The sequence below is a fragment of the Dysidea avara genome, chromosome 1 (assembly GCF_963678975.1).
Source record: "Dysidea avara chromosome 1, odDysAvar1.4, whole genome shotgun sequence".
Lineage (NCBI taxonomy): Eukaryota > Metazoa > Porifera > Demospongiae > Dictyoceratida > Dysideidae > Dysidea > Dysidea avara.
The window spans coordinates 7,880,985-7,907,573 of NC_089272.1; the positions used below are offsets into that span (position 1 = coordinate 7,880,985).

At 38.8% G+C, this 26,589-nt stretch overlaps 3 protein-coding genes and 1 long non-coding RNA gene across 5 annotated transcripts in view; 2 read left to right on the forward strand and 2 right to left on the reverse strand.

Moving 5' to 3' along the window:
• Window positions 1–24,123, reverse strand: part of LOC136268109 (uncharacterized) — a 67,633-nt gene extending 43,510 nt beyond the window's left edge. Inside the window, exon 1 of one of the 2 annotated variants that reach the window (XM_066063447.1) lies at window positions 24,040–24,123. The gene's annotated coding sequence lies outside the window, so the exon portion shown is untranslated. The remainder of the gene's footprint in view (window positions 1–24,039) is intronic. The other variant, XM_066063378.1, reaches the window with a different exon arrangement.
• LOC136253066 (E3 SUMO-protein ligase KIAA1586-like) lies at window positions 1,430–4,208 on the reverse strand. Its single transcript, XM_066045700.1, has 2 exons — window positions 2,309–4,208; window positions 1,430–1,800 (listed from the first exon to the last, which is right to left on the reverse strand). Exons 1-2 carry the CDS (start codon window positions 4,206–4,208, stop codon window positions 1,430–1,432), a joined length of 2,271 nt encoding a protein of 756 aa, XP_065901772.1.
• Window positions 11,623–12,312, forward strand: LOC136253148 (uncharacterized). The gene has a single exon (XM_066045805.1). The coding sequence runs from the start codon at window positions 11,623–11,625 to the stop codon at window positions 12,310–12,312; it is 690 nt and encodes a 229-aa protein (XP_065901877.1).
• LOC136268393 (uncharacterized) lies at window positions 21,869–23,037 on the forward strand. Its single transcript, XR_010707001.1, has 5 exons — window positions 21,869–21,995; window positions 22,039–22,466; window positions 22,528–22,570; window positions 22,624–22,766; window positions 22,826–23,037. It is a non-coding gene; the product is annotated as an uncharacterized lncRNA (long non-coding RNA).
• Window positions 24,124–26,589: the final 2,466 nt, after the last annotated feature.

Below are 26,589 nucleotides of genomic sequence, written 5' to 3' on the forward strand. Positions count from 1 at the left end.
ACTTACGTCAGCCATAGTCTGTGCTGCAGTCCTAGCACACTGGAATAATATGACGAGCTCACTCACTTCAGCCGGCGAAATTCATACGCCATGTATTGGCAAGAAATCCCAACTCTATACCTTTCCTGTTAGCAGAATTTGTAAGCTTGTGATGGATCATCTGACTGGCTGACAAAGTGAAAAAAATTAAGCTGGCATGCCACTACGCTGTACGAAGATCCAGTGTGATTAACTCGGGGAAAATAAAGTTGGTTCATTTAACACTTTATCACTTCGTAGGTTTGTAGCATCATTGCATACCACTTGTCGCGACTCTTGCGAAGTCACTTTGAGTGGGTCATCTGTCTTTAGATTCGAAAAATGCACTATCACGTGAGTAGTGTAGGCTAAAATTAATATAGAATTGTGTCTAATATTTTCGTTCGGTAAAGGCCTAGTACCCCTGGGGATTTGGGCATACCTTATTTTTAGCGCATCGTTTTATTAATTGCTTATAACACGCAAGAAATCGTATTATTATCACCATTCACAAACGAGTTGAATGTTGTGTGCAGTCATGTAGTAGCGCACAAACAGTAATTTGGGATGCGTGTCAGTTACTGGAAAGCTTGTGACGGAAGTTTTAAAAAACATTACTTAGTGACGGGGGGGCAAATGCCTCCCCTTGCCCCCCCTTGGCTACACCACTGAATTGAGGAGATTTTATGTCACTCGTATGTGAGGTGAGACCTTCGGTGTTTAGTCACCATATGCCTTATCAATTTTAGGATCCATAGCTGACAGAACAACTGTTAGAAACGGTTTACCTCGAAAGTTTGTTAAGCGCCAACTTAGCAACTGTCTGTGACTGTGGAGATACAATGCGAAAATGATACTCCGCCAGTATTCGCTTCAGGCCTCGAAACAGTGAAAACATGTTGTTCTGCCAAATGACAGGACAAAGTAATAAATGTTCAGTAAATTACAATTTTGTCTGGACATTTACTTGAACAGTGGCAGAGGTAGTTGAGGGATTGAGTAAAACAACTTGTGGTGCGTGTACACAGTATGCGAAGTGTCCTTTTAGGGGGGTCTGGGGGCATGCCCCCCCCACAGAAAATTTTTGAAAAATAGGTGCTATGAAAGTGAATATACTAATAGGAGCTTTTTTTTCCATACAATTATACTATTCTACATTATGAAAGTTGTGTAATCTGCTGCTGTAATTTGTAAATCACATGCACAGCTTATTTGATTATCCTACATAAATTACCTTTTTTTCTGATAGGTACTAAGGTATGAAACCAAAGGACAAGATACTCATATTACCGTAATGTATGATACAGAAGGAAACAACAAATATGTAAATATTAAAGGATATTTTTTTGTAATAAATGGTACTGTACATAAGATGAAAAGAAAATGTGATCAGATGAGTTAATACTATAGTCTAGTGGCATGATGAATCCGCATCCCAATCATCTAAGTTGATAAGGTCTTCAAGTTCATCTGATTCTTCTGCATCGCTTTGAAACCACTCTTTTAAATCAAAAACCGATTGTTCAGTGTCATCTTCATCTGAACTGTGACTCTTGTCATTGCTAGATTTAGGCCTTCTCTTGTGAGTATCTTTGTGCTCAATCCTCCGTTTCTTGTCTTTGAACCACAAATCTAGAGCACCTTCTGCACACCAATCAGAAAGTGGTGGCGCCTCAACAGAAATCCTTAAAAGGTTATCAAGAGTACTCTCATTCAAACTACACCGAGCATCATCTTTGATTTGCTTCAACTGCGAAAACACTCTTTCCAAAGTTCCATTAGCTATGGGAAAGCAGAATAACAATTCTACTACTACCAATACATTCTTCCACTTGCTAGCAACAGGTGCATTGAAAAGTTTCCGCCACTAGGCACCGGCCTATTATGCCCGAAATTTTACCTATTATGCTTTTGAGCATTGCTCAAAAATTAAGCCTATTATGCTCAAAATTATGCTTTCAAAATCAAGATTATGCTCTAGAAGTGACTCTTTTATTAGAGTATATCAGCCTTTCCTGACTGCAAGTGACTGCTCTATTAGAGTATCTCGATCTTATTTCTGCAAAGTGTGAATAACCAACAAAGAAACGGTTTAATAAGTTATATTACGTGTTTTTGATTATAAAATGCACTAATAATACTATTGGCAGTGAATATTTGCTTTCTTTCAGGCGCGCGTATTGCGCATTTAATTAATTTTTCAAACATCGTCCCTATTATGCTGGCATTATGCTTGATGCTTTTGGTCACCTATTATGCTTTAAATTATGCCGGCATAATCGGCCGGTGCCTATCCACCACACAATTTTGTAGTTGTCAGTGAGGTTGAGGTATTGTCTTGCATATTCCACCATATTATCCCACTCCTCAATTACTTGGTCAGCTTCAAAACCCAAGACTTTGGCTAATGAACTGTCAAATTTGGATGTAATCGCCTCTAAGGCGGAATGGCCAAAATCTGTGGATTCTTGCCGTTCCCATCCATGAGTAGCTAAAATTGTGACCGAGTGGTATAGCAGGTCAATGTCTTGTGCCTTCATTCGGTTTCGTAGATTAGATGTAACTGCATCGATCCACGAAGAAAAATGCCTTCCAAAGTATTCAATGCTACACGAAACATTAACAATTTCAAAGCCTTGGTATGAATTATATGTTGTAGAATCCTCTCTCTCATCTTCCCTTATTCTATTCAAGATTTTCTTCACAGCAGGCAGCTCTTTACAAGGAGTTGTCTTAAGTTTCTCCAGATTTTTCTTGGTTTTCATCACACTTTCAATTGACTCGTACATGCAAATTTCTTCATTTTGAAGCACTTTGCTGAGAATTCCAACTGGCTTTAAAATTTCAGCAAAAACCCCACAGCCAAGTAGTACATTTGCATTCTTCCACAATTTGATATAGCCTTTAAGCTTTTGTTTGTCAGTTGCCTTCACAGTGCGGTCTTCTGTCAAAGAAACCAAGTGATTCATATACACTCCATATCTGTCTATCATCCTCCCCAAAGCCTCAATCTTATGGCTCACAAATCGAGTTCCATGAGCTCTCAGTGGACGAGGGCCACCTTCGGGAACTTGTGCTTCACCAAAACTAGCTTTAAGACTTTCAACCACATCTTGTAACTGCCGACACTTTTTTGGCGATTTTTCATATAGGTAGTACATTTTCAGCAGCAAATGATCTATTTTATCAAAATAGGTGCCTTTTAATCCACCTTTTACAGCCAATTCCACCCGGTGTGATAAGCACCATGTTACTAGAATTGATGGAAATCTTTGTACTAAATGTCCCTTCAGACCGCCATCTGCAATATTTGCATTTGTGCCGTCACAACCAAATCCAACAAGTTTTTGTTCAACTAAATCTTGCATGCCAATAGAGCTAACCATCTCATCAAAGCATTTGTATAGGCCCTCACCTGTACCACTGTCCAAATATTTCACAGCCAAAAATCTGTCTCGTATGTGTAGTTGGCCATCAGTGGCTTTACTGTCCAGGTATTGCACCATAAACAACTCGCACTCCTTGTTAGCAGCATCAGTACTGCCATCAGATTGAATGCCAAAAAAAGTAATTTTCCTGAGTTGGGCTTTTAAAATTTCCAGCTGATCCAGAGCAATAAAGTTAACAAAGGAAGCACAGGCATGATCATTCTTATAGCCACTTCCAATCTGCACACCGTGTCTGACCTCCATTTCACATAGTGGAAGGAACTTCGTGAATGGGAGCTTTTCTTTAGCAAGAAAAAATGCTATTTCAAACTTCTTCGCCAGCCTTTCTTTCGTTGCAGGGTCCAATTTGTCATGAGCAAAGGCTTTTGCAATAGGAGCATACTCCAATGGACTTGGTGCTTGGGTCTTGATGTAGTAAAGATCCATTGCTCGAGCGTGCATGGCGAATTTCGCATGGTCTAATATAGCAGACGATCTCACATTATCCGTTCCTTCAATGAATGTCGGGCGGTAGTTTCGTAACGAAACTAATCGCTCTTTGAACTCAGAGCAAACCTTACATCTCACTTCTGCCACGTGCTTCCCATCACTTCCCATCGAAAAATCCAACCAACGTATGGTTTGATATTCCTTATCATATTGGGTTATCCATCCTTCAACAGTTTTTCTAGTTACTGTCCGTTTCGCTTTCTTCGAACTATCATCAGTAGAGTCGCTTGCGATACGTTTACGTGACGCCATTTTAAAACGTGCACGTGACCGATTTTTGTCCGGACATACATGTCCGGATAAACAATTCAATGTTCGGATTTAGGTTTAATTGTCCGGTTTTTGTCCAATGACCGAATGTTATTTCGAGGACTGCGCTTACTGCTGAGGACGAATTTCCTGGCTTTGACATTGGTCACATAGCTAGTAATAAGTATTAGGTAATAAGTAGTAACTAGTATGGTGAAATTCTGTTAAATAAATTTTGTTTCTGAAACTGTGTGATGGGCAACCACATGATTTGAGGCACTCTAGTTATCGAGCTCACTACCCGTTATATTGCCCTTTATGTTATCACATAAACCACTGTACGAAAAGTAAGATGTCCTGCTTGTGTCAGCATGTAGGAAATTTTTTTAATGATTTCCTTTAGAATATCCTATTTGAGTTATCATGCAGGAAATGTCTTTGAATATTTTCTGTACAATTTCCTGTTAGTGTCACATTGCAGTAAATTGTTTTAACATTTACAAGAAATGTAGATAAAATCAGTATTAAGATTTTCACCATATTCATGACTAGTGAAAATGTTGCTGTAAACTGATCAAATGGATATTGCAGGTTTCATGTGTTTAGCTCCGTGTAATACTGAGCCAAAACTTGGTTCTCAACATAACATAGGTTTTCAACATCATATACCAGAGTGTGTCTACAACAATGTGTAAAACTGTAGCTCATATTATGCTGCTGCAATAACTTTATAGTGGTATATGAATTATACTAAGGAAGCTCTATTTTACTTTTAAAATTAACTTTACGTGATGCCAGAATTGTATCTAAATCAACTACACCATATTTCTTAGTGACTTACTGTGCTACAGAAAACAGAAGCTATGGCATACAGTGGTGATACTCAACCCTTTAGACTTGCAACATGACAACGTAAACAGTCAACACACCAGTGTTGGGAGTAACGCGTTACATAAATAACGCGTTATGTAATATTATTACTTTTGTGGTAACTAAGTAATATAACGAAATACGCTATAAAAACGGGTAATATAACTCAAGTTACTTTCCTTACAAATGTAACGCGTTATCTAAGTAATATAGTTACTGTAACAAATCTAATATTACGTAATATTATTACTACCAGTAACGAAGCTACTAATCTCATTAGTTATCCTCTGAGTAACGCCTAGCCACAACAAAGTAACAAAGCCTACTGAATAAAGCTTATTCACCAGCTTCTTACTTATAACCAAGATTTGCACATTGACCAACAACGCAATCATGTCACGTGATAAAGTGGTAGTTTCACACGTGACAGCTTAAGGCTGTGGACACAAAGTAATATAATATGTAATATTATTATAGTTACTTTATTTATGGGTAATATATGTAACTGTAACTAAATAGTTCAATTGCAAGTAATATGTAACTAGTTACTTTTACAAAGTAACTTGCCCAACACTGCAACACACTGAGCTAGATAGTTATGAACTGTATGTCAGGGTAAATATTGCATGAATTTATGGCCTTAATTGTGTGTTACACTTTGTGTCTTTGTACAATATAGATGTTAGAATTTGTCATGAGTAGTGCTGGACAGACAGCTGGGGAGTATGGTGTTGTGACAAAGTGTTTATTTTAGTAAATATTTAGTGATGGCTTTACTTACTGTTTCAGCTGTTCACCATCTTCATGCTATGTATACTACAATGACATATCTGAATTTGTGGAAAGGTACTGATTACTACAATAAAATAACCTGCACTTGGTTGCCAGGAGATAAGAAAGTAATAGTGCATTTCATGAATATAATAATAAAGGAAATGGTGGCTATGAATATTATACATGTACACCATAAAAATTTCCCCTAGTGTATATATAAGGAATGGATATGTATATTATGTTATACTACAGATATCATGGTACTGTATAGCGGGTTATTTTCAAAAGGAATTTATTTTCGAATATTTTGCAGGGCGTATTCCCTTCGAAAATAAATTCTACAAAAGTTTGTTATAGAGAACGTGTAGGCGAATCAGGATTACGTTTTTGACCACGTGTTGAAGGTTAACATTTTAGCCCGTGACTGAGAGCCTCGCTGAGAGCTGATGTCACCATATCTTTGTGTGAGGAGCCGTGTTGTAGCTATTTTAATGCTGTGATTGTAGTTGCTGTGATGAATAGTCTATATTGCTACTTCAAGCCCACTGCAGGAGTTGTTGTAAAATGCCAAGATAAACAACTGCCTGATCCAAATGGCCCCTTGTCTGCAGTTGTACCACCTGAAGCTATACGAGATGCCAACGATGCTTATTCCAAGGCTTGTTCTTCAAGGAACCACACTCGTGAACACCCAGTTGAACGCAAGCGAGATTTTTACGTAAGGTTAACAGGCGCAGATTGCAAAGCACGCTTTCGCCTTTGGAAATCAAGCAGCTATTTGAAGGTATGCTAGAGAATTTCATACAGAGATTAAAGATAGCTCCATCAGTACGTGGAAAGTGAAATATGTGGCTGAGATGACCGTCTGCTAAAGGAGAGTGGCAGCAAGAAGAAGCATGTTGAAGTTAAAAGATTGCCTCAGATGAAAAGATGAAGACCACCTCTGCTAGGTGAAAATTTAGATTGACAGGTGATAAGTTACATCAAGGATGTTCGTGAGAAGAAGGGGATTGTTACTACTGCTGTTACTATAGGTAGTGGTGAAGCAATAGTAAACAAAGTTAATAAAGGCCTGTTGAAGGAAAACGGTGGACCAATTGAGCTTACCAGTGTTTGGGCTAAATCAATACATCAATGAATAAATTTTGTGTAAAGAAAAGTTTCGACATCAGCTAAAGTTGAGCCTTCGCATTTTAAAGAATTAAAAGAACAGTTCCTCCTAGATATAAAAGCTGTCGTTGACATGGAAGATGTGCTATCTGATCTCATTCTCAATTGGGACCATACTGGCATCAATGTGGTGCCAGGCTCACAGTGAACAATGGAAGCTAAAGGATCAAAGAGGGTCGAAGCAGTAGGGGTCAATGACAAGTGGCAAATCACTGCGGTGCTTTGTGCTGCACTAAGTGGTGAGCTCCTTCCATTACAGCTAATATATCAAGGCAAGACATCAGCATGTCTACCCAGATTTGTGTTTCCCCAATACTGGAATGTGACTTTCACACAAAACCATTGGTCTAACGAGCAGAAGACAAAAGAGCACATAGAAAAGATTATTCTGCCACATGTCTCAGAGAAGCGCAAAGCACATGGAAAACCTAATCAGACTGCATTAGTCATTTTCGATGAATTTAAAGGCCAGGTAACAGATGACGTTTACAACATGTTAGATTCCAATAACATACAAGTTGTAAAAGTTCTTCCAAATTGTACAGACCGCCTTCAGCCTATGGACCTGAGCATAAACAAACCAGTAAAGGACTTTTTACGGGACAAATTTCAAAAGTGATATTCAGAGGAGGTCAAGAAAGGCTATGGTCAATGGGGCAATGTCGTGCCTGTTGATCTGAGAATGTCCATAATGAAACCGCTGGGAGCTGGTTGGCTTGTTGGTGCCTACAATTACATCAAGGGAAAAGATTCCATGGTGAAGAACGGCTTCAAAGCTGCAGGCATAACTGATATAATTAGCAAAGTTTTGTAGTTTTTTTACAAATGATGTACCTTTGCATTATAGACTATAGCTAAACTCTTTTACAACCTGAGTGTGTGTATAAATATATACCTGAGTGTGTGTATTAATATATACCTGACTGTTTTATACCCACATATTGTTAATTCTAGTGTCAAGTTTATTATTTGATCTGTGTCTTATAACTAACTGATCACTGACTACATGTACAAGGCAAATTTCTGCAATTAATTATAAGCCTAGTGTATTCATCTCCTCTCCTACAATACTTTTGCACTGTAAGAATATACCACTCCTAGCAACTAAGATATGGCAAATGCAACCTTTACCTTCTGTCACTATAATTGTCTGACAGTGCATTACACTTGACTTGATTATGGCGTGCTTATTGATTATGGCATAGTCTTTAAATCATACAGTTGTCTCTGCACGCATACTTTGGTGCTATAATTAAGATAAACTTATTTTGCAAAAATGTAGATGAAATCACAATAATAACAATACCAAGTGGTTTACACCATCAGAAAGTTGCCTAATAATGTGGAAGTTCTTTTGTCAATGGAAATGGTGTACAAGTACCACTTTCCATGAACTGAACAAGGTGTAGCCTCATTAAATCTTGCTTAAAATGGGTATCGGCAGGATTCATTCTGAAACAGAGAGCTATCAGATTAGCTAATGCAAAAACACCACAATCTTTGATGCAAGCTTGCCTAGGAACAAGTATTATAGTTCAGTAGAAATAGGATTGAACCCGGAAAAAATTCGAAGAAAGCTGATTTTGGTATCATTAGATAGCAAATCTTTTACAGAACAACATATCCAAAATCCCCTGAAATCCCTATGGGGAAAATATTTTATACCCAATTTAGTTTGAAGCATATGAAGTCCCTAAAAATGAGCAAAATTTTTGTTTATACTTGTGTAAAAAATGTGCTAGCCAATTTTGAAATGACTCAGCAGTTTTTGGGGGCAAGTTAAAACTTGCTTGAAGTTTGTGGGCCATGTGTTCAGTTACTTAAGCAGTTTTTTGATGAAAAGTGTACCTTCGTGAGGTTTGGAAGCCATGTGTTGAGCTGCTGGAAACTGAGGTTTGTTACACATCATGTTGAAGCTACAGCTAGGTTATCTATAGTTTCTACTCATTTTGATATAGATTCAAATGGCTGAAGGGCACCCTACTAGTGCCTTCAGGAAGGATCACTGTGTAATATGCAAGCTAGGGTTTGTAAATAAAGAATCAGTTCGTGTAACAAAGAAGGGAATATTCCATCATGGAGTGTTGTGAGGAATATGGAAGAGATGACCTTTATATCTATCTGGATGAATGTAACAGTACTGACCCAGTTGAAACTATTCTAGTACATCCTGAATGCCGTAAAAAAATTACTGACAAGAGAAGGCCCAGTCCTCAAAATCCTGTTGCTGCTGATGAAATTCCAAGTGCAAAGAGATTACAATCCGCTACAGCACCCTTCAACTGGAAGGAAGATTGTCTGCTCTGTGCTAAACCTGCTATGTGGATACTCGTCACCCACACAGACAACATGTGCATAGGGTGTCTACTATTCCCATGCGTCACAATCTTCTAGAACGCTGTAGTGAAAGAGGAGATCAATGGGCATCTGAAGTTGAAAATCATCTTCAAGGATGCATCGATTTAGTTGCAGCAGAGGCAATGTATCATGATAGCTGCTTGACCAAATTTAGTCTGAAAAGAGACCCTAAGAACTTATCTGTCGCAGGTGAGTCATATTAACTGGCTACTTAATATCACATAATTCTTATTTTACAATACACATGCAGGTAGAAATCAAGATGAAGGTATGCTGAAATGGTTCAACATTCTTGTTGAATGGCTGGAATCTGAATCTGGTGCAGAACTGTACACAATTACTGAGCAGCTGCATTCCAAAATGATTGAATTTTCTGATGGTGCTGATGTTTATACAATCAAGAGATTGAAGCAAAAGCTACAAGAGCTCTATCAAGAGCATATATTTTTTTGCCAATGTTGAAGGACGTGAGAATGTTGTTTGCTTTAAAAACATGGCTAAGTATATTATCAATGAAAAGTGGCAGTCATCTAGAGACAGCATGGAGGATAAAGCTGAGTGGATTGTATCTACAGCAGCAAAAATTATACGGGATGAAATTCGAGAAAAACTCTATGATTGCAAAACTTACCCACCCAATGAAGATATTACGAACAGTCAGTGGGTTCCTCATCATCTACAAAATTTCCTTAAACTGATTGTCATTTCAGAAGTGAAACAAATAGTATTGGGCATGCAATTGTGCAAGCATCTCGGCCAAGGTCAGTGATTGCACCCATAATGTTTGGAGTAGGCATTGAAATGGACCATGTGTTTGGTTCAAAGTGGTTAATAAATGAATTGTCACACTTGGGATTTCCATCAGCTATGATGAAGTAATGAAGTATAAGCAGTCAGTTATTCACAGTGAAACACTTGATAATTTGCTATCTGAGTACATTCCTGGCACATTTACACAGTGGGTAGCTGACAATGTTGACCACAATGTAGCATCATTGGATGGACAAGGATCCTTTCATGGTATGGGAATTATTGCTGTGTCCTCTCCAAAAGATTCAGTGCCATTACAAACAAGGGCACGTGTAATTTCAAGACTTCCACGAATTACTGTGAATGAAGTGGTGAAAGATAAAGGTCTAGCAGTAATACAATATATGGGTCATGCCAAAAGGGCCCTCTCTTCTATTATTTACCAGCCTATTCTCCACTTGCAAGTTCCTTATACTTTACCACTAGATATGAGCTCAGATTTAGCTTGGCATGCAGGATGGTTAGCTTGTGAAGCAGAACACCCAAGACCAAGCTGGTCTGGGTTTATGCAGCATGCTTTTTCTTGTGAGGGACATGCAAAATCAGAAGTGCTTTTTCTACCTATTGTGGATTTGAATCCTTCAAATGAAACCTGCATTTATTCCACATTACTTTACATTGAAAATGAAGCCCAGAAGCTAGGTATACCTGTCCCATGTGTAACATTTGATCAGCCCTTGTGCAATCGAAATTATCAAGTCAAAATCTTTAAAAATTGTTTGTCGGCTTGGTGGGTTTCATAAAATGATGAGCGTTATGGGCAGTATAGGATCTGTAATGAAAGGCTCAGGATTAGAAGAAGCATTAGAAACAGTTTATGGACCCAATGTAGTTACTCACATGATGTCAGGCAAAGCAATTTCAAGAGCTTTACGGGGCCATTTTTTGGTGGAAGCTGCATTAGTCAACAAATTGGTGGCTGCATTATTACCTTGTGAATTAGAAACTAATCACGCCTGTTTCGAATTTGAGGAAGATGGTGGTCCAAACAATGTAGCTGATGCAATACCTGATTCTCAATTGCTTGAAAGTGATGAACAGAATTTAAATAGTGTTGAAAAAATTAATTCTTTTGAAGTCAATACAATCTGTGGAATTTACCGAGCTTTTGAGGATGGATCGATGTCAATTTTAGAAATCGCAAAATCAGCAGAAGTTTTGAAACTGGAAGAATGTTTAATGAAATATAAGACGTTACTCTCTGAGAAGTCCCCGACAGCAAAATTGTGGTTGCAATATATTGAATACATAGAAACTTTGAAGTTATTCATCAGGGCAGAAAGGTCAGGAAATTGGTCATTGCATCTTGTTGCAGTCACGAGGATGCTAAACTTGTTTGCTGCAACTGGTCATATAAACTATATATGCTAAGAGTGCCCGTCTTTACTTGCAATTTATGCTGGAGCTACCGAAGGACTTTCCTTGGCTGCATGAGATGTTCATTAATCAAGGATTTCATGCAGTCCGTAGAAGCAGTAGATACTGGGCAGGATTATGGACAGATTTGGTTATTGAGCAGGTTATGATGCGATCTATCAAAAGTCGTGGGGTCCTAACCAGAGGAAAAGGTATAACAGAAAGTGTCTGTCTCCAGTGGATCTTGAGTATGCACAAATGTGCTGGAGTTCATGAAGCAATGACAACAATGACAAACATGAAGACCAATGCAAGTGAGCAGCATATCGCACTTGGTAGATCAAGATGCAAGCGTGACTTCCAGGACCTGCTCAAAATTCAAGAATGCTTTGATCAACATGAGCCATTTGATTTAAACGAAGTTAAGCTACGATCTTTGTCATCAGGATTGACTACGACTGCAGGTGATGGAATAAATCCTGATAAAGCAGAGGAGGTTGGACTTAACATTCATGTGCAACTTGATGGATTAAATGTGGCAGAGGCATCAATCAAGAGGACTGGCCACATAAAAGCCCTAGCTGATCTCAAACCTGCGGTTCAAGTTGACCAGCAAAAGCTAAGCATTAACCCAACCATCTTATTCTCAAGGCTTATTGCCATTGTGCAAAGGGAAGAGGACATGAGACCTTACTTTGATTTTGAGTTAACAGCATTCCGAACATTACTGTTTAAGGACAATTTTATGCGTAAAGCTGTGAAGGCATAATTAGCTAAATCCTTAACAGATTCTACAGATTCATCTGAACTTAGGAGGCGATTGAAGCATGTTCTTGATGGAGGAGCCTTATTACACAGGGTAAAGTGGGGAAAGAAAATGTCATACCAAGAAATTGCAAAGCAGTATGTGTACTATGTACGAGGAAAATATGGAGAAAGTTGTGTTGTTTTTGATGGCAATGAGCAGGGACCATCAATTAAAGACCATGAGCAACTGAGACGTGTTAAAAAGGTATGTGCAGATGTTCAGCTGTGTGAATCCATGGAAGCTTACAGAAATCAGGAAGTGTTCCTTGCGAATGAAAAGAACAAACACCAATTCATAGTATTAATTAGCCAATATTTAAGAGATGATGGCCAGGCTGTACATCAAAGTCCTGGAGATGCTGACACAATGATTGTTAAATGTGCACTTCAGTATGCAATTGAAGGAAGTGAATTGAATGTTGTTGCTGATGACACTGATGTTCTTGTGTTACTTATGTACCACTGGAAACAGAACAGGGTGAATATATATTTTCTTTCAGAGGTTGTAAAGCAATTAAGAGTTTGGAGCATTAGTGATCTAGTTGCACAAGCAGGTCCAGTTGTAACATCATATCTTCTCTTTTTGCATGCTTGGAGTGGCTGTGATACAACATCAGCAACATACGGACAAGGCAAAGTTGGTTTATTGAAGAAGATAAAACAATCCAAGGAGGTGCAACTGATTGCAGATTTAAAAATGGATAATAATGCAACAGTTGAACAAGTTGGTGTTAGCTTGTTTGTTATTGTATTTGGTGGGAAACAGTCTGATTCATTAACCACTCTCAGATATGCTAAATACATGGAAATGGTGTCATCAGCTAAAGCGATTGATCCTCAAAAACTTCCACCAACTGTAAGAGCAGCACACTATCACAGTTTGCGTGTGCATTTGCAAGTACTTCTTTGGAAAAATCTTGCCACTGACTCTCTTAATCCCCTACTATGGGGCTGGAAGCTAGAAGGTTCAAAGCTGCAGCCAATTATGACAGATTTAGAGCCAGCACCAGAGAGCTTACTTAAATTTGTTCGATGTAAATGCAAGCTTTCTACTACAAATCCATGTGGTAGTAATATATGTTCTTGCCGTAAGCATGGACTAAAGTGTGTAACAGCATGTGGTGATTGCAGGGGAGAAAGTTGTAGAAATTCCGAAGAACCCGTTTACAATGACATTGACAATTCCATTTTTTCAGATTCTATGTGAAAGCCACCTATATGATTTCTATGATCTGTGGATAAGTGGCAGTCACATTGAGTCCATTATATTGATGCTACAAATATTTTTGTGTTTTATTTAATTTATTATGTGAAAAGATTTTTGCGTTTTGAGGTCTTAATAGCAAGAGTTAATAATAGCTATGTAGCTACTATAGATGGCCTAAAGTAAATTGGGTATAAAAATTTTTCCCCAAGGGGGATTTTGGATATGTTATTTTACAAAAAAATTCCTTTCCAACGATACCAAAATTAGCTTTCTTTGATTTTTTTCTGGATTCACCCCTTTTTTGAGCTAAATCTACCGGACTATTATTTCAGGGTTAGCAGCTGATCCAAAGAGATTAGATATAACAGTTTTTGTTTGACTATCTATGGTGTCAAACAGCAAATCATAAATTTGCACATTTGCAGTTGGACCACTGTGCATAGTCGAAGCAACCATCCAGTGATCATTACAGCATTGGATAACTTGTAAACGAGAAACAAAGCTATTATCTGATGGTTTCAGTGGCTTGCTTTGCAGTAATGTAGACTGTAACCCTTCAAAAATGGAAACTGTTTCTTCAGCAACTTTTGAACAAAGTTGATGACCAGATCATTTAATTTGTCTCCCCTAAGAATATCGTACTTGTTTTGCTGTGTTACACAAACGCCTCCAAATCTACACCAGTCTGCATCGTTATCATCGCTTGGAAACACACTAGGTACATCACTTCCCATTGTTAAGTCAACCACATTGTTACTGGCACTGCAAACAGACTCATCATTTATCACCAAATCATTGCCATCGTTATTACTATCACCGCCATCACCAATTAGTGCTTCTTCCAACGCTTCTTCACAGCCATCATCTGTGACTTCTCTCTTTACTCTATCAAGAAACTCCTCATGATGACTAAATTCGTCAATCACGGAAGAAAGAGCATGTTTGATTAGCTTCTTAACTTTTTCCAGGTGATCGAGGTCTTCGGCACGAGTAAATTTTAGCGTGCAGGGAATATCGAGTCCCCCTTGTGGTAAATCACTAGAGTACTGTCTTGGCCCAGTGACACCACAGCTGATCTTGCCAGACTGCTGCAGAAACAAGGAACAAATAGCTGATATTTTCCTAGGTACGTGCCCCACAATACTAGAATCTTTGGTAACTGCTACAGCAAATCGATCTTCTCTGTTGGTAGGTTCTCGCTTACACGACAATTCCTCACCAATCACAGCAATCCACATATCCTTGTATTCGTGATATCCTCGTATCACCGACTGCACTGTGAAAGACATTGCAGCGTGAAGACTCAATTGCACTGAGCTAGCTGCATACACGTGATGTAGCATATGTGAGCCAGATCTATACGAAGCCTGAGGAATTTATTTTTGTACTATAGTAGCTGTTCGAATTTAAATTCTCCGAAATTTAAATTTTCGGCTCTTGTTCAAAATTTTGTTCTTTGAAAATAACCCGCTATACGGTATTCGAAATATATACCAAAAGATATACAAACCTAGAAAAGATGTTATAGTGCGAGGCGAAACCTCACACTATAGCACCCTTTCCTAAATATGTATATCTTTTGGTTTATTATTTCGAATACCATGATATCTGTAGTATAATATGTTAATACAACATCTCGTCTCCCACTTGGAAGCAGTAACAGCAATTTCTAATGTGTTTACACCATTATTAGTACTGGTAAGTAATTCTTTGTGATTAGCATTCTGAAGGAGTATGCACATGTGTTGCAGCCTGCTATCTTCTTGAAAATTGGTCCAACAATCCATAGCAACTGTTGCTAGGCAACAAAATTTAAACCTGACCTAGTTACATGCCTTTTGGTGGAAACCATTGCTATAGTGTCAAAGTCAATTTTAGAATTATTAGTGGTTGCTAAGCAACAGTGGTGGTTGCCTAGCAACGGTTGCTGGGCAACAATGTTGTTTCTAGGTAACAGGTATTGGTTTCTATGGTACCACTAGTTGTTAAGTCGAACAGTAAAACAACTAAACACTATCAAGAATTTTTAGCCAATCAGATGCGTATATCAAATGTACAAGTGATATACTGATTCTATTGGCTAGTTTGCTGTAGTATATCAAAAATATACCACAAGCTGCTATTGGAGTTTTTGTACAGGACACAATATTGATGTTGTATTAGTATATGTTATACTAAAGATATCATGGTATGATATCTGTAGTATAATATGTTAATACAACATCTCGTCTCCCACTTGGAAGCAGTAACAGCAATTTCTAATGTTTTTACACCATTATTAGTACTGGTAAGTTAATTCCTTGTGATTAGCATGCTCAAGGAGTATGCACATGTGTTGCAGCCTGCAATCTTCTTAAACATTGGTCCAACAATCCATAGCAACTGTTGCTAGGTAACAAAATTTAAATCTGATTTAGTTATATACCTTTTGGCAGTTGCTTAGCAACCGTTGCTATGGTGTCAAAAACTTTTTAGATTAGTGGTGGTTGCATAGCAACGGTTGCTAGGCAACAATGTCGTTGCTAGATAACAGGTATTGGTTACTATGGTACCATTAGTTGTCAAGTCGGACATACCTAACTGGTAAAACAACTAAACACTATCAAAAATATTTAACCAATCAGATGCGTATATCAAATGTACAAGTGATATACTGATTCTATTGGCTAGTTTGCTGTAGTATATCAATAATATACCACAAGCTGCTATTGGAGTTTTTCTACAGGACACGATATTGATGTTGTATTAATATATATATATATTATATACATATGTACCACTCTGCGTGGGCAGTTCAAAGGCACCGCCAGTGCCATAATTTGTATATTGCACTGCTGCAGACTGCAGCGAGTGCATTATAACTTATAACGCACTGGTTGCAGTTTTGTAGACCACAACGAGTGCATTATAAGTTATAATGCACCGACCGCAGTGCAATATACAGATATTGCACTGGCTGCGGTTTTGTGCAGCATAGCACAAGTGCCGATGGTGAAGACCACTATGACACCTCACCTAATAGGTGGAAAGACACTTCACAGGTCACTCGAATTCTTTTATAGCCTGACATGTAAAGGTCGATTGTGGGCCATAACGTCACCAATACGTATAATGTTTACAAGCAGCCAATGGCGATCGAAAAAGCCAACGCGGGTGGCCACAACTCTAGTCTACATATGTGACCGGGCCTGCGATAATAGGGCATGTGGGCACATGATTTTTGTCTACTTTTTCACACTTTCATCACTCATAACGTTTTGTACCATTATGCTATGGTGTTGCAATTTTCAGCACTTGGTAAGCATTTCATTGGCATAATGATGCAAGTTACAGAATGGAAATATACTTTTCCAGTATTGAGATATGACCAGTAGAGTGATGGGGTGTAGTTTGTGCCCACATGCCCTGTTTTCGCAGGCCCGGTCACATATATATATAAACGTACTTATACACCTTACTAGTCTGGTGCCATCTTAGCCCAGATTAAACTGTAGTCCACTTCGACAATGACTCAATAAAACAAATATATTCTAAATAATACTAACCTTTACGTTCGATTGTGGTAACCAGTTTTGTCATGCCACCAGATTCGAGTTTAGCCAGTGTGAATAGTAAGAATTAGACTAGTATCGTTTAGTAGTTAGGTTTTGTTTACTTAAACCGTCTATTTAGCTGCTTTTTTTCACTTGAGAGAATCACTATGGTGATTAGTCTGGTGCTTAGTCTATATGGCACGCTGGCATGCTGAGCACTACATGATGAGAGTGGAACAGCGAATGCAGGTTAGTGATATAACCCATAGCGTACTAGCTTTGAATATCTCAGGTGGCTGCAGTACTGCAGGGGGAACGTCATCGCAACGTCAGGCTTGGTTACCCACAATCGATGTTAGAAACCTGGCCTTTATAAGTGTTACAGCTGTCTTGTGAGACTCTCCCCACCTATTAGGTGAATGGTACATAACAGTTATACAACGTGCACTCGTGCTCTGCCTGTATAAACGCACTTGCCTTAGGGCCTGACGGCCCTCAGGCTCATTCGTTTATATCAGGCAGAGCACTCGTGGCCATTGTATAACTATATAATATTCCTTTACAGTTATGTGGGTGATTATTTGTAACATAGCTACAGTGCAGTGACTAAGTTGATGCCATCCTAGCATTCCACGGTTATCGCTTGGGCGACATATTATTGTAATGTTGCTTTACATTAATTTTATAACTGAAGCAAGCAATCAACTTAGCTATGATTATATCACATCATTTTTTACATATAGCTAGTTTCTGTGTGCATTAGCTACATCATGCTGCCTACATTACCTGATACATGATGCACACAAGTCTACATTGCCATATACAATATGGCAACTCCAAACATCCAGTATATAACCTCAACTCTTTGGTCAGTTATGGATGAAGTAAACACAGTATACTGTAATGTTTTGACCTCTCCTAGTCTTTGTTGAGGCACCACAGCCAACTGTGGTATATACTATAATGTACCACTCTGCGTGGGCAGTTCAAAGGCACTGCCAGTGCCATAATTTGTATATTGCATTGCTGCAGACCGCAGCGAGTGCATTATAACTTATAACGCACTGGTTGTGGTTTTGTAGACCACAACGAGTGCATTATAAGTTATGATGCACCGACCGCATTCAATATACAGATATTGCACTGGCTGCGGTTTTGTGCAGCATAGCACAAGTGCCGGTGGCGAAGACCACTATGACACCTCACCTAATAGGTGGAAAAACACTTCACAGATCACTCAGATTCTTTTATAGCCTGACATGTAAAGGTCGATTGTGGGCCATAACGTCACCAATACGTATAATGTTTACAAGCAGCCAATGGCAATCGAAAAAGCCAACGCGGGTGGCCACAATTCTAGTCTACATAATATATAAACGTACTTATACACCTTACTAGTCTGGTGCCATCTTAGCCCAGATTAAACTGTAGTCCACTTTGACAATGACTCAATGAAACAAATATATTCTAAATAATACTAACCTTTACGTTCGATTGTGGTAACCAGTTTTGTCATGCCACCAGATTCGAGTTTAGCCAGTGTGAATAGTAAGAATTATACTAGTATCGTTTAGTAGTTAGGTTTTGTTTACTTAAACCGTCTATTTAGCTGCTTTTTTTCGCTCGAGAGAATCACTATGGCGATTAGTCTGGTACTTAGTCTATATGGGACGCTGAGCACTACATGATGAGAGTCGAACAGCGAATGCAGGTTAGTGATATAACCCATAGCGTACTAGCTTTCAATATCTCAGGTGGCTGCAGTACTGCAAAGGGAACATCATCGCAACGTCCGGCTTGGTTACCCACAATCGATGTTAGAAACCTGGCCTTTATAAGTGTTACAGCTGTCTTGTGAGACTCTCCCCACCTATTAGGTGAGTGGTACATAACAGTTATACAACGTGTACTCGTGCTCTGCCTGTGTAAATGCACTTGCCTTCGGGCCTAACGACCCTCAGGCTCATGCGTTTATATCAGGCAGAGCACTCGTGGCCGTTGTATAACTATATATAGTCTCTCCCGCAATCCTATAGTGGATGGTTGTCAAACCAACAGGTGTTAGTCTTTGTGTCACTGCCACTAGGCACTTTCTGACAAGTGTATGTAATGTATAACAATAAAATTAATTACAGATTTTTGATTGTGTATGTGTACTATCAATAGTTCAATAATAAAGAGGTCTTATAGTATGGACTCTTGGTACAAAAGGCTATTGGTAGACCTTTATTGCAGGAAAAAAACACTTATGGCACTTAGATGGTTTATTAATTGCAATGTTGGTTTACAGTTAAATGGCTTCTATCTATGCAAGAATTATGATGTAGTAAGAAAGCAAAATGTTTGGATTACAGCACTCTCATACGGTGGTCTATAGCTAGTATCACATTAAAACTTTTTAGTTCACAGATTTACTATAGAGATTTGGAGACCTGTATGCCTTCAGTTGTGATCATCATTCACATGTAGCTAGTAGCTGGTAATGTGCAAGGACTTGCATGAGGAGTAAAGTTCTTCTAAAATTAGCTATTTGCTAAGAAACTGCATGAGTGAGAAAGGTGGTGGCAGCTAATTGGTCATATTCATAGAGTTGAAGAATTACACATAACTATATTCAAATGTTTTGGCAGACCTATTGGTTAAATACATAAACTATAGCTACCTGCTGCATTTCTTTGTTCTGTTGTAAATGAGTTTCTGGTCACCTCGTAGCAGCAATGTGTGAGCAAAACTCTTCATGTCAGCAAAGTAAGAGTTGTTTTAATCTCAGAGGCTCGTAAGATGGAATGCAATCCATCTATGTACATGTGTCCTGCTTAACTGTTTCATCTGATCCTGCATGGTCGCAGCTGCAGCTTCATGTGTTTAAAGTGCCAACTGCCAAATGTTCACAATTTCTTTACAGTAATATGTGAAACATATTGCTATTCAAAGCAGACAGTGAAGTGAGGCATAGTAATCTACTTTATGAATTTCCATACAGCACGTCCACCACAGCACGTTATTTCATTAGTGGTTATATCCATTTAGTGGCTTGAAGTAACAGCTGTTAGTGTCTTTGTGTCGCCAATGCTTGGAAGGACTTATATACTTTGTTATTCATGCATGTAAGCATGGCCTATAGACATTTCGAATCACAAAAAACTTCTATAGCTGCTAACAGTCTGTCACTATAAAATGCATGACTTGTAGTGGGCACAATCAAAGCTTGGTAATTATGAGGTTTCAGCCAGGGTTGATGTTGTTGCTTCCTTGAGCAAGAAAGTTTACTCACATTGCTCCAGTTTACCCAGTTAATAAATAGGGACCTTTCTTAAATGGTAACTTTTTTGGTAGACCTACTTTTAAATGCTTTTGGTTGAATGCATATTAAACTATAGCATTACATGAATTTCTAGTCACATGGTAGCAACTATTGTGTGTACAGAAAAACTCTACATTACATATCTGCATGTCAGGAACATGCATTAAGCATGTAGCAAGGTAAGTTTCAATCTCAGAGGCTGGAATGAAATCCATCTATGCACATGTGTCCTGCTAATGGTGGTAGCTAGCTTTTTATAATGTTATATAAAAGTGCCAAGTGTTCACAATAATCTGCACAGTGATGTGTGAAGCATATTGAGTAAAAGCTCTTCGAAGCAGGCAGTGATGTGTAGTGCAGAAATCTACTCTACGAATTTGCATACTGGGAATCCACCACAGCACATTATTTCATTAGTGTTAATGGTTATATCCATCTTAGTGGCTTGAAGTAACAGCTGTTAGTCAGTGTGCCAATAGTCGAAAGGACTTATACTTTGCTAATGCTTTTGACTCATGCATGCATGCATGCAAGCATGGCCTATACAGACACTATACAGACATTATAAATCACAAAACAAAATTCTGTAGCTACTGTCACTATCAAATCCATTACCTTTGGTAGGCCAATCAATTAGTGTTTTGATACATGGAAAAATTAATATTGTGTAGTAGCTAGTGTGTGTGTGTGCGTGAGTGTGTGTGTGTGTGTGTGTGTGTGTGTGTGTGTGTGTGTGTGTGTGTGTGTGTGTGTGTGTGTGTGTGTGTGTGTGTGTGTGTGTGTGTGTGTGTGTGTGTGTGTGTGTGTGTGTGTGTGTGTGCATGTGTGTGTGTGAGAGAGAGAGAGAGTAAATGAGGCAGTTAAGATAAGTGGTCTGAGTTTGGTAATTGAAAGGTTTCAGCCAGATTTGATGCCCAGTCCAGTTTACCCAGGTGTTAAATGGCAACCTGGTGACAACTGGGGAGGCAGGCCATCCATAGCTCTGATATAACATAAGTAGTGGGTGAAGGTACAGGTGAGACTTAATTGGGCTGCCATGCCCACACATTCACATGAGATACTGTATGGTACACCTTTCTGTGAGTTACGTATAATACTAGCCCTGCCCTCAAAGGATTATACTTATGATGACTCTTAGCACCAGCCTACATGAGTATAGCTAGCACACAGATGTCCCAGTCAGGTAGGCAAGTGGTAGCTGAAGGTATTGCCTTTTGTGTGTTTGTTTGTGTGTGTTTGTATGTGTGTGTGTGTGTTGGGCTTTGCTTTGTTAGTGCAACCTAAGGCTGACTAAGAAGTTGACAGGAATGTATTCAAGTACATGAATATTTTTACTAATCAGTGTGGACAATCTAATTAGCCACAGTGCATCCACCGCACTAGCTATATGGCTGCACATGGATGAGGTCACTGCTCCTTTCATGCTCGTATATATATATATATACCAACAGCATGCATGCATGCACAGATTGCACACAATCACCTTTGCTGCATGCTTCTTCCGATTGTTTGCAGTTAATAACGAGGCTCTAGCTATGATGCAGTTTGTTGTCATCCAGAACTAGAACAGTGCTTGTGCTCCATTGCAGACTTACCTGCAGGTATAGCTATAAAGGCTGTCATAGAATTTATGATCGTTCGTAGATATCGCCTCTTCCATCCTTTTCCGCCGGTTTCTAGCGACGCTACAATTATACCTTTTCTACAGTAGCTATAGCTACAGTGCTACGCGCATTTGGCAGCCACAAAATCACATGTTGGTTGCTGGCAAAAGGAGTAGAGGATAACACCCCCGGTTGAGAGTCAACTGGGTGCATTCCACAAGCACTCATCATGCATCTCTAGTACAACTACCTCACAGTGAACATGGTTAAGTCTAACTGCAAGTGCACACAGTAAAAAATAAGTAGTGAATACTGTGGCAAATAGTGAACGTCACTGTGACCGTCACTAAGAATTTCCAGTGACGTTCACTATTTGCCACAGTATTCACTACTTATTTTTTACTGTGCAAGCTACCCTGACATAAGGAACTTTGCAGAAAGACATATAGGAAGAGCTGCATTTGTAAGGTAAGAAGATGTGTCTAATTCAAAATTCGCTATTAATTTGTTATCTATCATTGCATGGCAGTGGGATCCGCCATCGACATCACCTAGCTACGTAAAGTTGTCAGGTACTTTCAAAACTTGGACTGCTGCATCATGATTTCTTGTGGTAATACTGTAGATGAAATCACATAGTCAGTTCTGCTATAGTTCTTGGAAATGAGTATTTTGTGAAGTTTGGCAGTGGAGAAACTTGTGATCATGGCTGGATCTTGTGAAAGCTATGAATGATACCGTACCAGGAATAGTATACATTAATTCAAGGTTTGCCACAGAAAAAAATTGCCATAGAAATATTTTACTGTATAACGAAATTTTTACAGATGCTACCTATAAGAACTATACAGTAATGAAACAGATTATGAGAAGAAAGCTGCACTCAACAGACAGAAGTAAAAGAGCAAATCTACATTAATTTTAGTGATGTAACATCAAAAGAATCCTGAAGGTGTCAAGAACTTCAATTGGTGAACTGAAAATTATAGTTGCTGTACAAATGATGTGTTTTTTTACTTATTAATGAAATACGTATTGTGGGTAGTAAATACAACACAGGAGCGAGACATTGCTAGCTATATTACTAGCACAGTATAAAGCAGATGCACAATATATAAAATGTTGATTTCAGCTACAGGATATTTTACATCCTGTATGCATTTCACAGCGTTAAAATGTACATTTCTTCACTGCCTCATTTCCAGCACCATTCTAGATACAGTAAATCCTTTTCTATCCTCTGTATGAAACTTTACTGAAATCTACTAATTTTCTAAGTATGAAATGTGGCTGAAATGACAAATTTCATGCAAATTTTATACTCATTACCTACAAACTGACATGGAACTTTTCGTCCAGTGAACGAAAGTATCATCCGCCCACAGTTAGTAGTAGACCTTCAGCACTTTCCGGACCAGATCTATCTGTTTACGAACTGACTTCTGACTTCAATGCTACACACTATTTCAATGATTAACATCCATTCATCTCTTCACTAGTACCTACCAGTTCCCACTTTTCCCCCTTTACCCTGTATTCATCCTTCCCCACTATGCCCAGCGTCTCCCTTCCAACTTGACTGTATAATTATTAAAATTTTTTTTGAGAAACAGTAACGACCAAACTTCAAAGAAACACACGTACATACTGAAAACTACTGAAGTCGCATAGCTATCTCGGGAACGCTTGAAACTGATTTCGCTCAAATTTGGTATGTGAAGTACTGACGTTGGCGGACGTATCCATGCATGTATTGCAAAAAATTGTCTCAGCACAGAGCTACGGAGGTGCGAAAATCGCGTTTCAGTCTTTCTTCCTCTTAGTATACTCACGGTGTTTCGTGCCGGCTTCTTGGCCGCACGACACTACCGTGTGTCTTGATAAACTTGCAATTAAATGTGATTCGCAGCCTCGTTTACACGCGGTTGAGCCGGTGACTCTGAATGTTATAAAGTGACTTCAAATGGCCCCGACATGCATGCCGGGTGGCAATGATTTAACTAGCTATAATTATTTATCCAGAGTACGTACTGAAGCTTACCAGCCTTGGGTCTTTAACTAGGTAGCTAGCACAGCAACTCAGGTATTATCGGCAACCATAAATTATCGAAAGCAAGTTTCTTACTGAGAAGAACAATAAAACAAAAAATGAGATGCGATTATTTACGACGCTCGGGGGGTAGCCAACCCCCACGCAAAATTGGTCACTACAGGTGTCGCAGTATTTTGACACTACATGGTGTACGAGAGTCTCATTACGTATTTAGGCCACCCCAACTTGATTTCCTGTTTCCCGTCCTGGCCAAACAAAGTTTGCCATGCGGGCGGGCGGGCGGGCGGGAAATTCCATTATTCCATTATGTTAACTACTACACATGAACAAAACTACACATGTATTGTACATGTCTATTACACAGCTACAAGGTGGACAATCCATGTTAGCCACGTACATGCAGCGTTTTAATAAAGCTCATTAAATTATTATTTTATGAACTGTATTAAATTTATTGTTTTGTACATGTAATTTATTAAAATGATGAAATTAGCTATGTATAATGGAAAACAGGTCACTACAATATTGGCTAGTTCTTTTGGGCATTTGATATTTTTGGTTTATCACCATAATCATGGCACTGTGGATAGAATTCTTCGGTGTTAGACCAAGGAGCTACTTCAGATGCACAGTAAACACAGATATCATCAAAATGTGCTGCATATATAGTATATCTTCTCTATTGGCTCATTACAGTACATCTTTTTCACTTACACTACTCCAATCAATGTATCTGGTAACTCTGCTTCCTGCAAATCAGCTCCACATGAAAAAGACATCCCATCTAATAGTTTGTTTAGTTCGACCTTTTCTTTTGTGGTCAATTATTTGTGGCATATATTAAACGTCACATGCCACACTCGTCGCATAGCAACATCATGTTGCAATTCTTCACATATTGTATACTGATGGGTAAAATGGTAGACGCTTCTTAGTGATATTTTGAAGGGAAGGTCTGTGATTCTCTACAGTAGTGGTTTGAAAAACCTCTGAAAACTTCTTGTAATGACCATCTGTACCAGGCATTGGATCAGGAAAATGATCCAACTGTGAAAACTTATCAGATGAAGTCTTGGTGGCAAGCAAATGTTACAGTCCTCATCTCCACATTTCTTGATATCAAAGAAGTAATGCCTTTCATGACAGCAGTGCTTCATAAATGACAATGGTGTCAGCTTTTGGTGAGTGATCTTTTCATCTGGAGATAAACTAAACGCTGGATCTATTTCTTTAAGCTTACCCCACACTTCTGCAATGTCACAGGAATGGGCTGCAGAACATACCACAAACTTCTCTCCCCTGAGCTCAAGCCTTTGGGCAACATCACTTAATGTGACTTTCACTGGTGCCATGCTGTCAATCAAGGCTTCTTTATGAATGGTTTCTTTGAAGCTAACTCTCTTACTTGGGACATGCTGTTACAATGAGAAACTTCCTGCTCTACTTCATCCCTGTCCACCAATTCTCTAGCAAGGCCAACTGATTGGAATCCTAAGTTCAGCACTGACATTATCTTCTCTGCAGGATTTCTGAATGAATGGTATGGAGCAGTTATGCATGTACACAAATAATCAAGATCCAGGTATCTAAACAACGAAATCAAAGTGAGTTTAACACTCAAGTATGTTATTCTGTGATCATGCCCACCATCTGTATAGAGAAAAAGTACAGGGTAATCCAAGGATGGATCTTTTAACTAAATATTTGCAACTTCTGCACTGTACAGAGATGGTGATGAAGGCTCAAAATTGGCATCTTTAAAAGCACATTGACCTCTCCAGTGTACCATGAACCAGAAAAATCTTCAGGAATTGAAACCATGAATGTTACAGATGGTATTATTGAAAACACAGAAAAATCATGGTCACCAGCCTGTATATATTTGTTGATGCATGGATTAATACTTGCCGTCCACATTCAGCCACTGCTAATGGGAAGCCAGGGTCACCTACTTTAACCTTGTGTTTATCATCCAAGCATGCAAACATAGCAAACCTTCTCAGTGATATGGCATATTCTTGCATATACTGTATCTAAAAATACAAGCCCCATAATGAGAGTATTCATGCTCCTTCCTCCACTGCCTTTGTTGAACATGCTTTTTTACTTCCAAACTGCTTGTGTATTTTGCAGCGGTCTTGTATGATCTATGTGCTGGGACAAACTGGAGCATATCGCACAATCGCATACATTTTTTCGCAATCTGCCAACTAGTCGTGCGTTCTATTAGGGATAAAGTGAACAAAGGACAAATGACACGATACTAAGACTATACGATTCTAATAATTGTAGTTAAAAGTTTACTTCGCTTTTTAATGTGAAATTGTTTGTTAAAGGTGACTTTTTGGATAAGGCAGTAGTACGCATGCGTAAAAATGCACGATCACTGCTACTGGACACTAGGCGCATATAATCGACAACGAAGAATTACTTTTGTGAAGCGCATCTAGCTATACCTCGTCTGGTCTGAGCATAGAGCCATAGTCGGTTGAGCGAGTGCTGAGTAATGCAGGAGAATAAAACAGGAGGCAAACTACT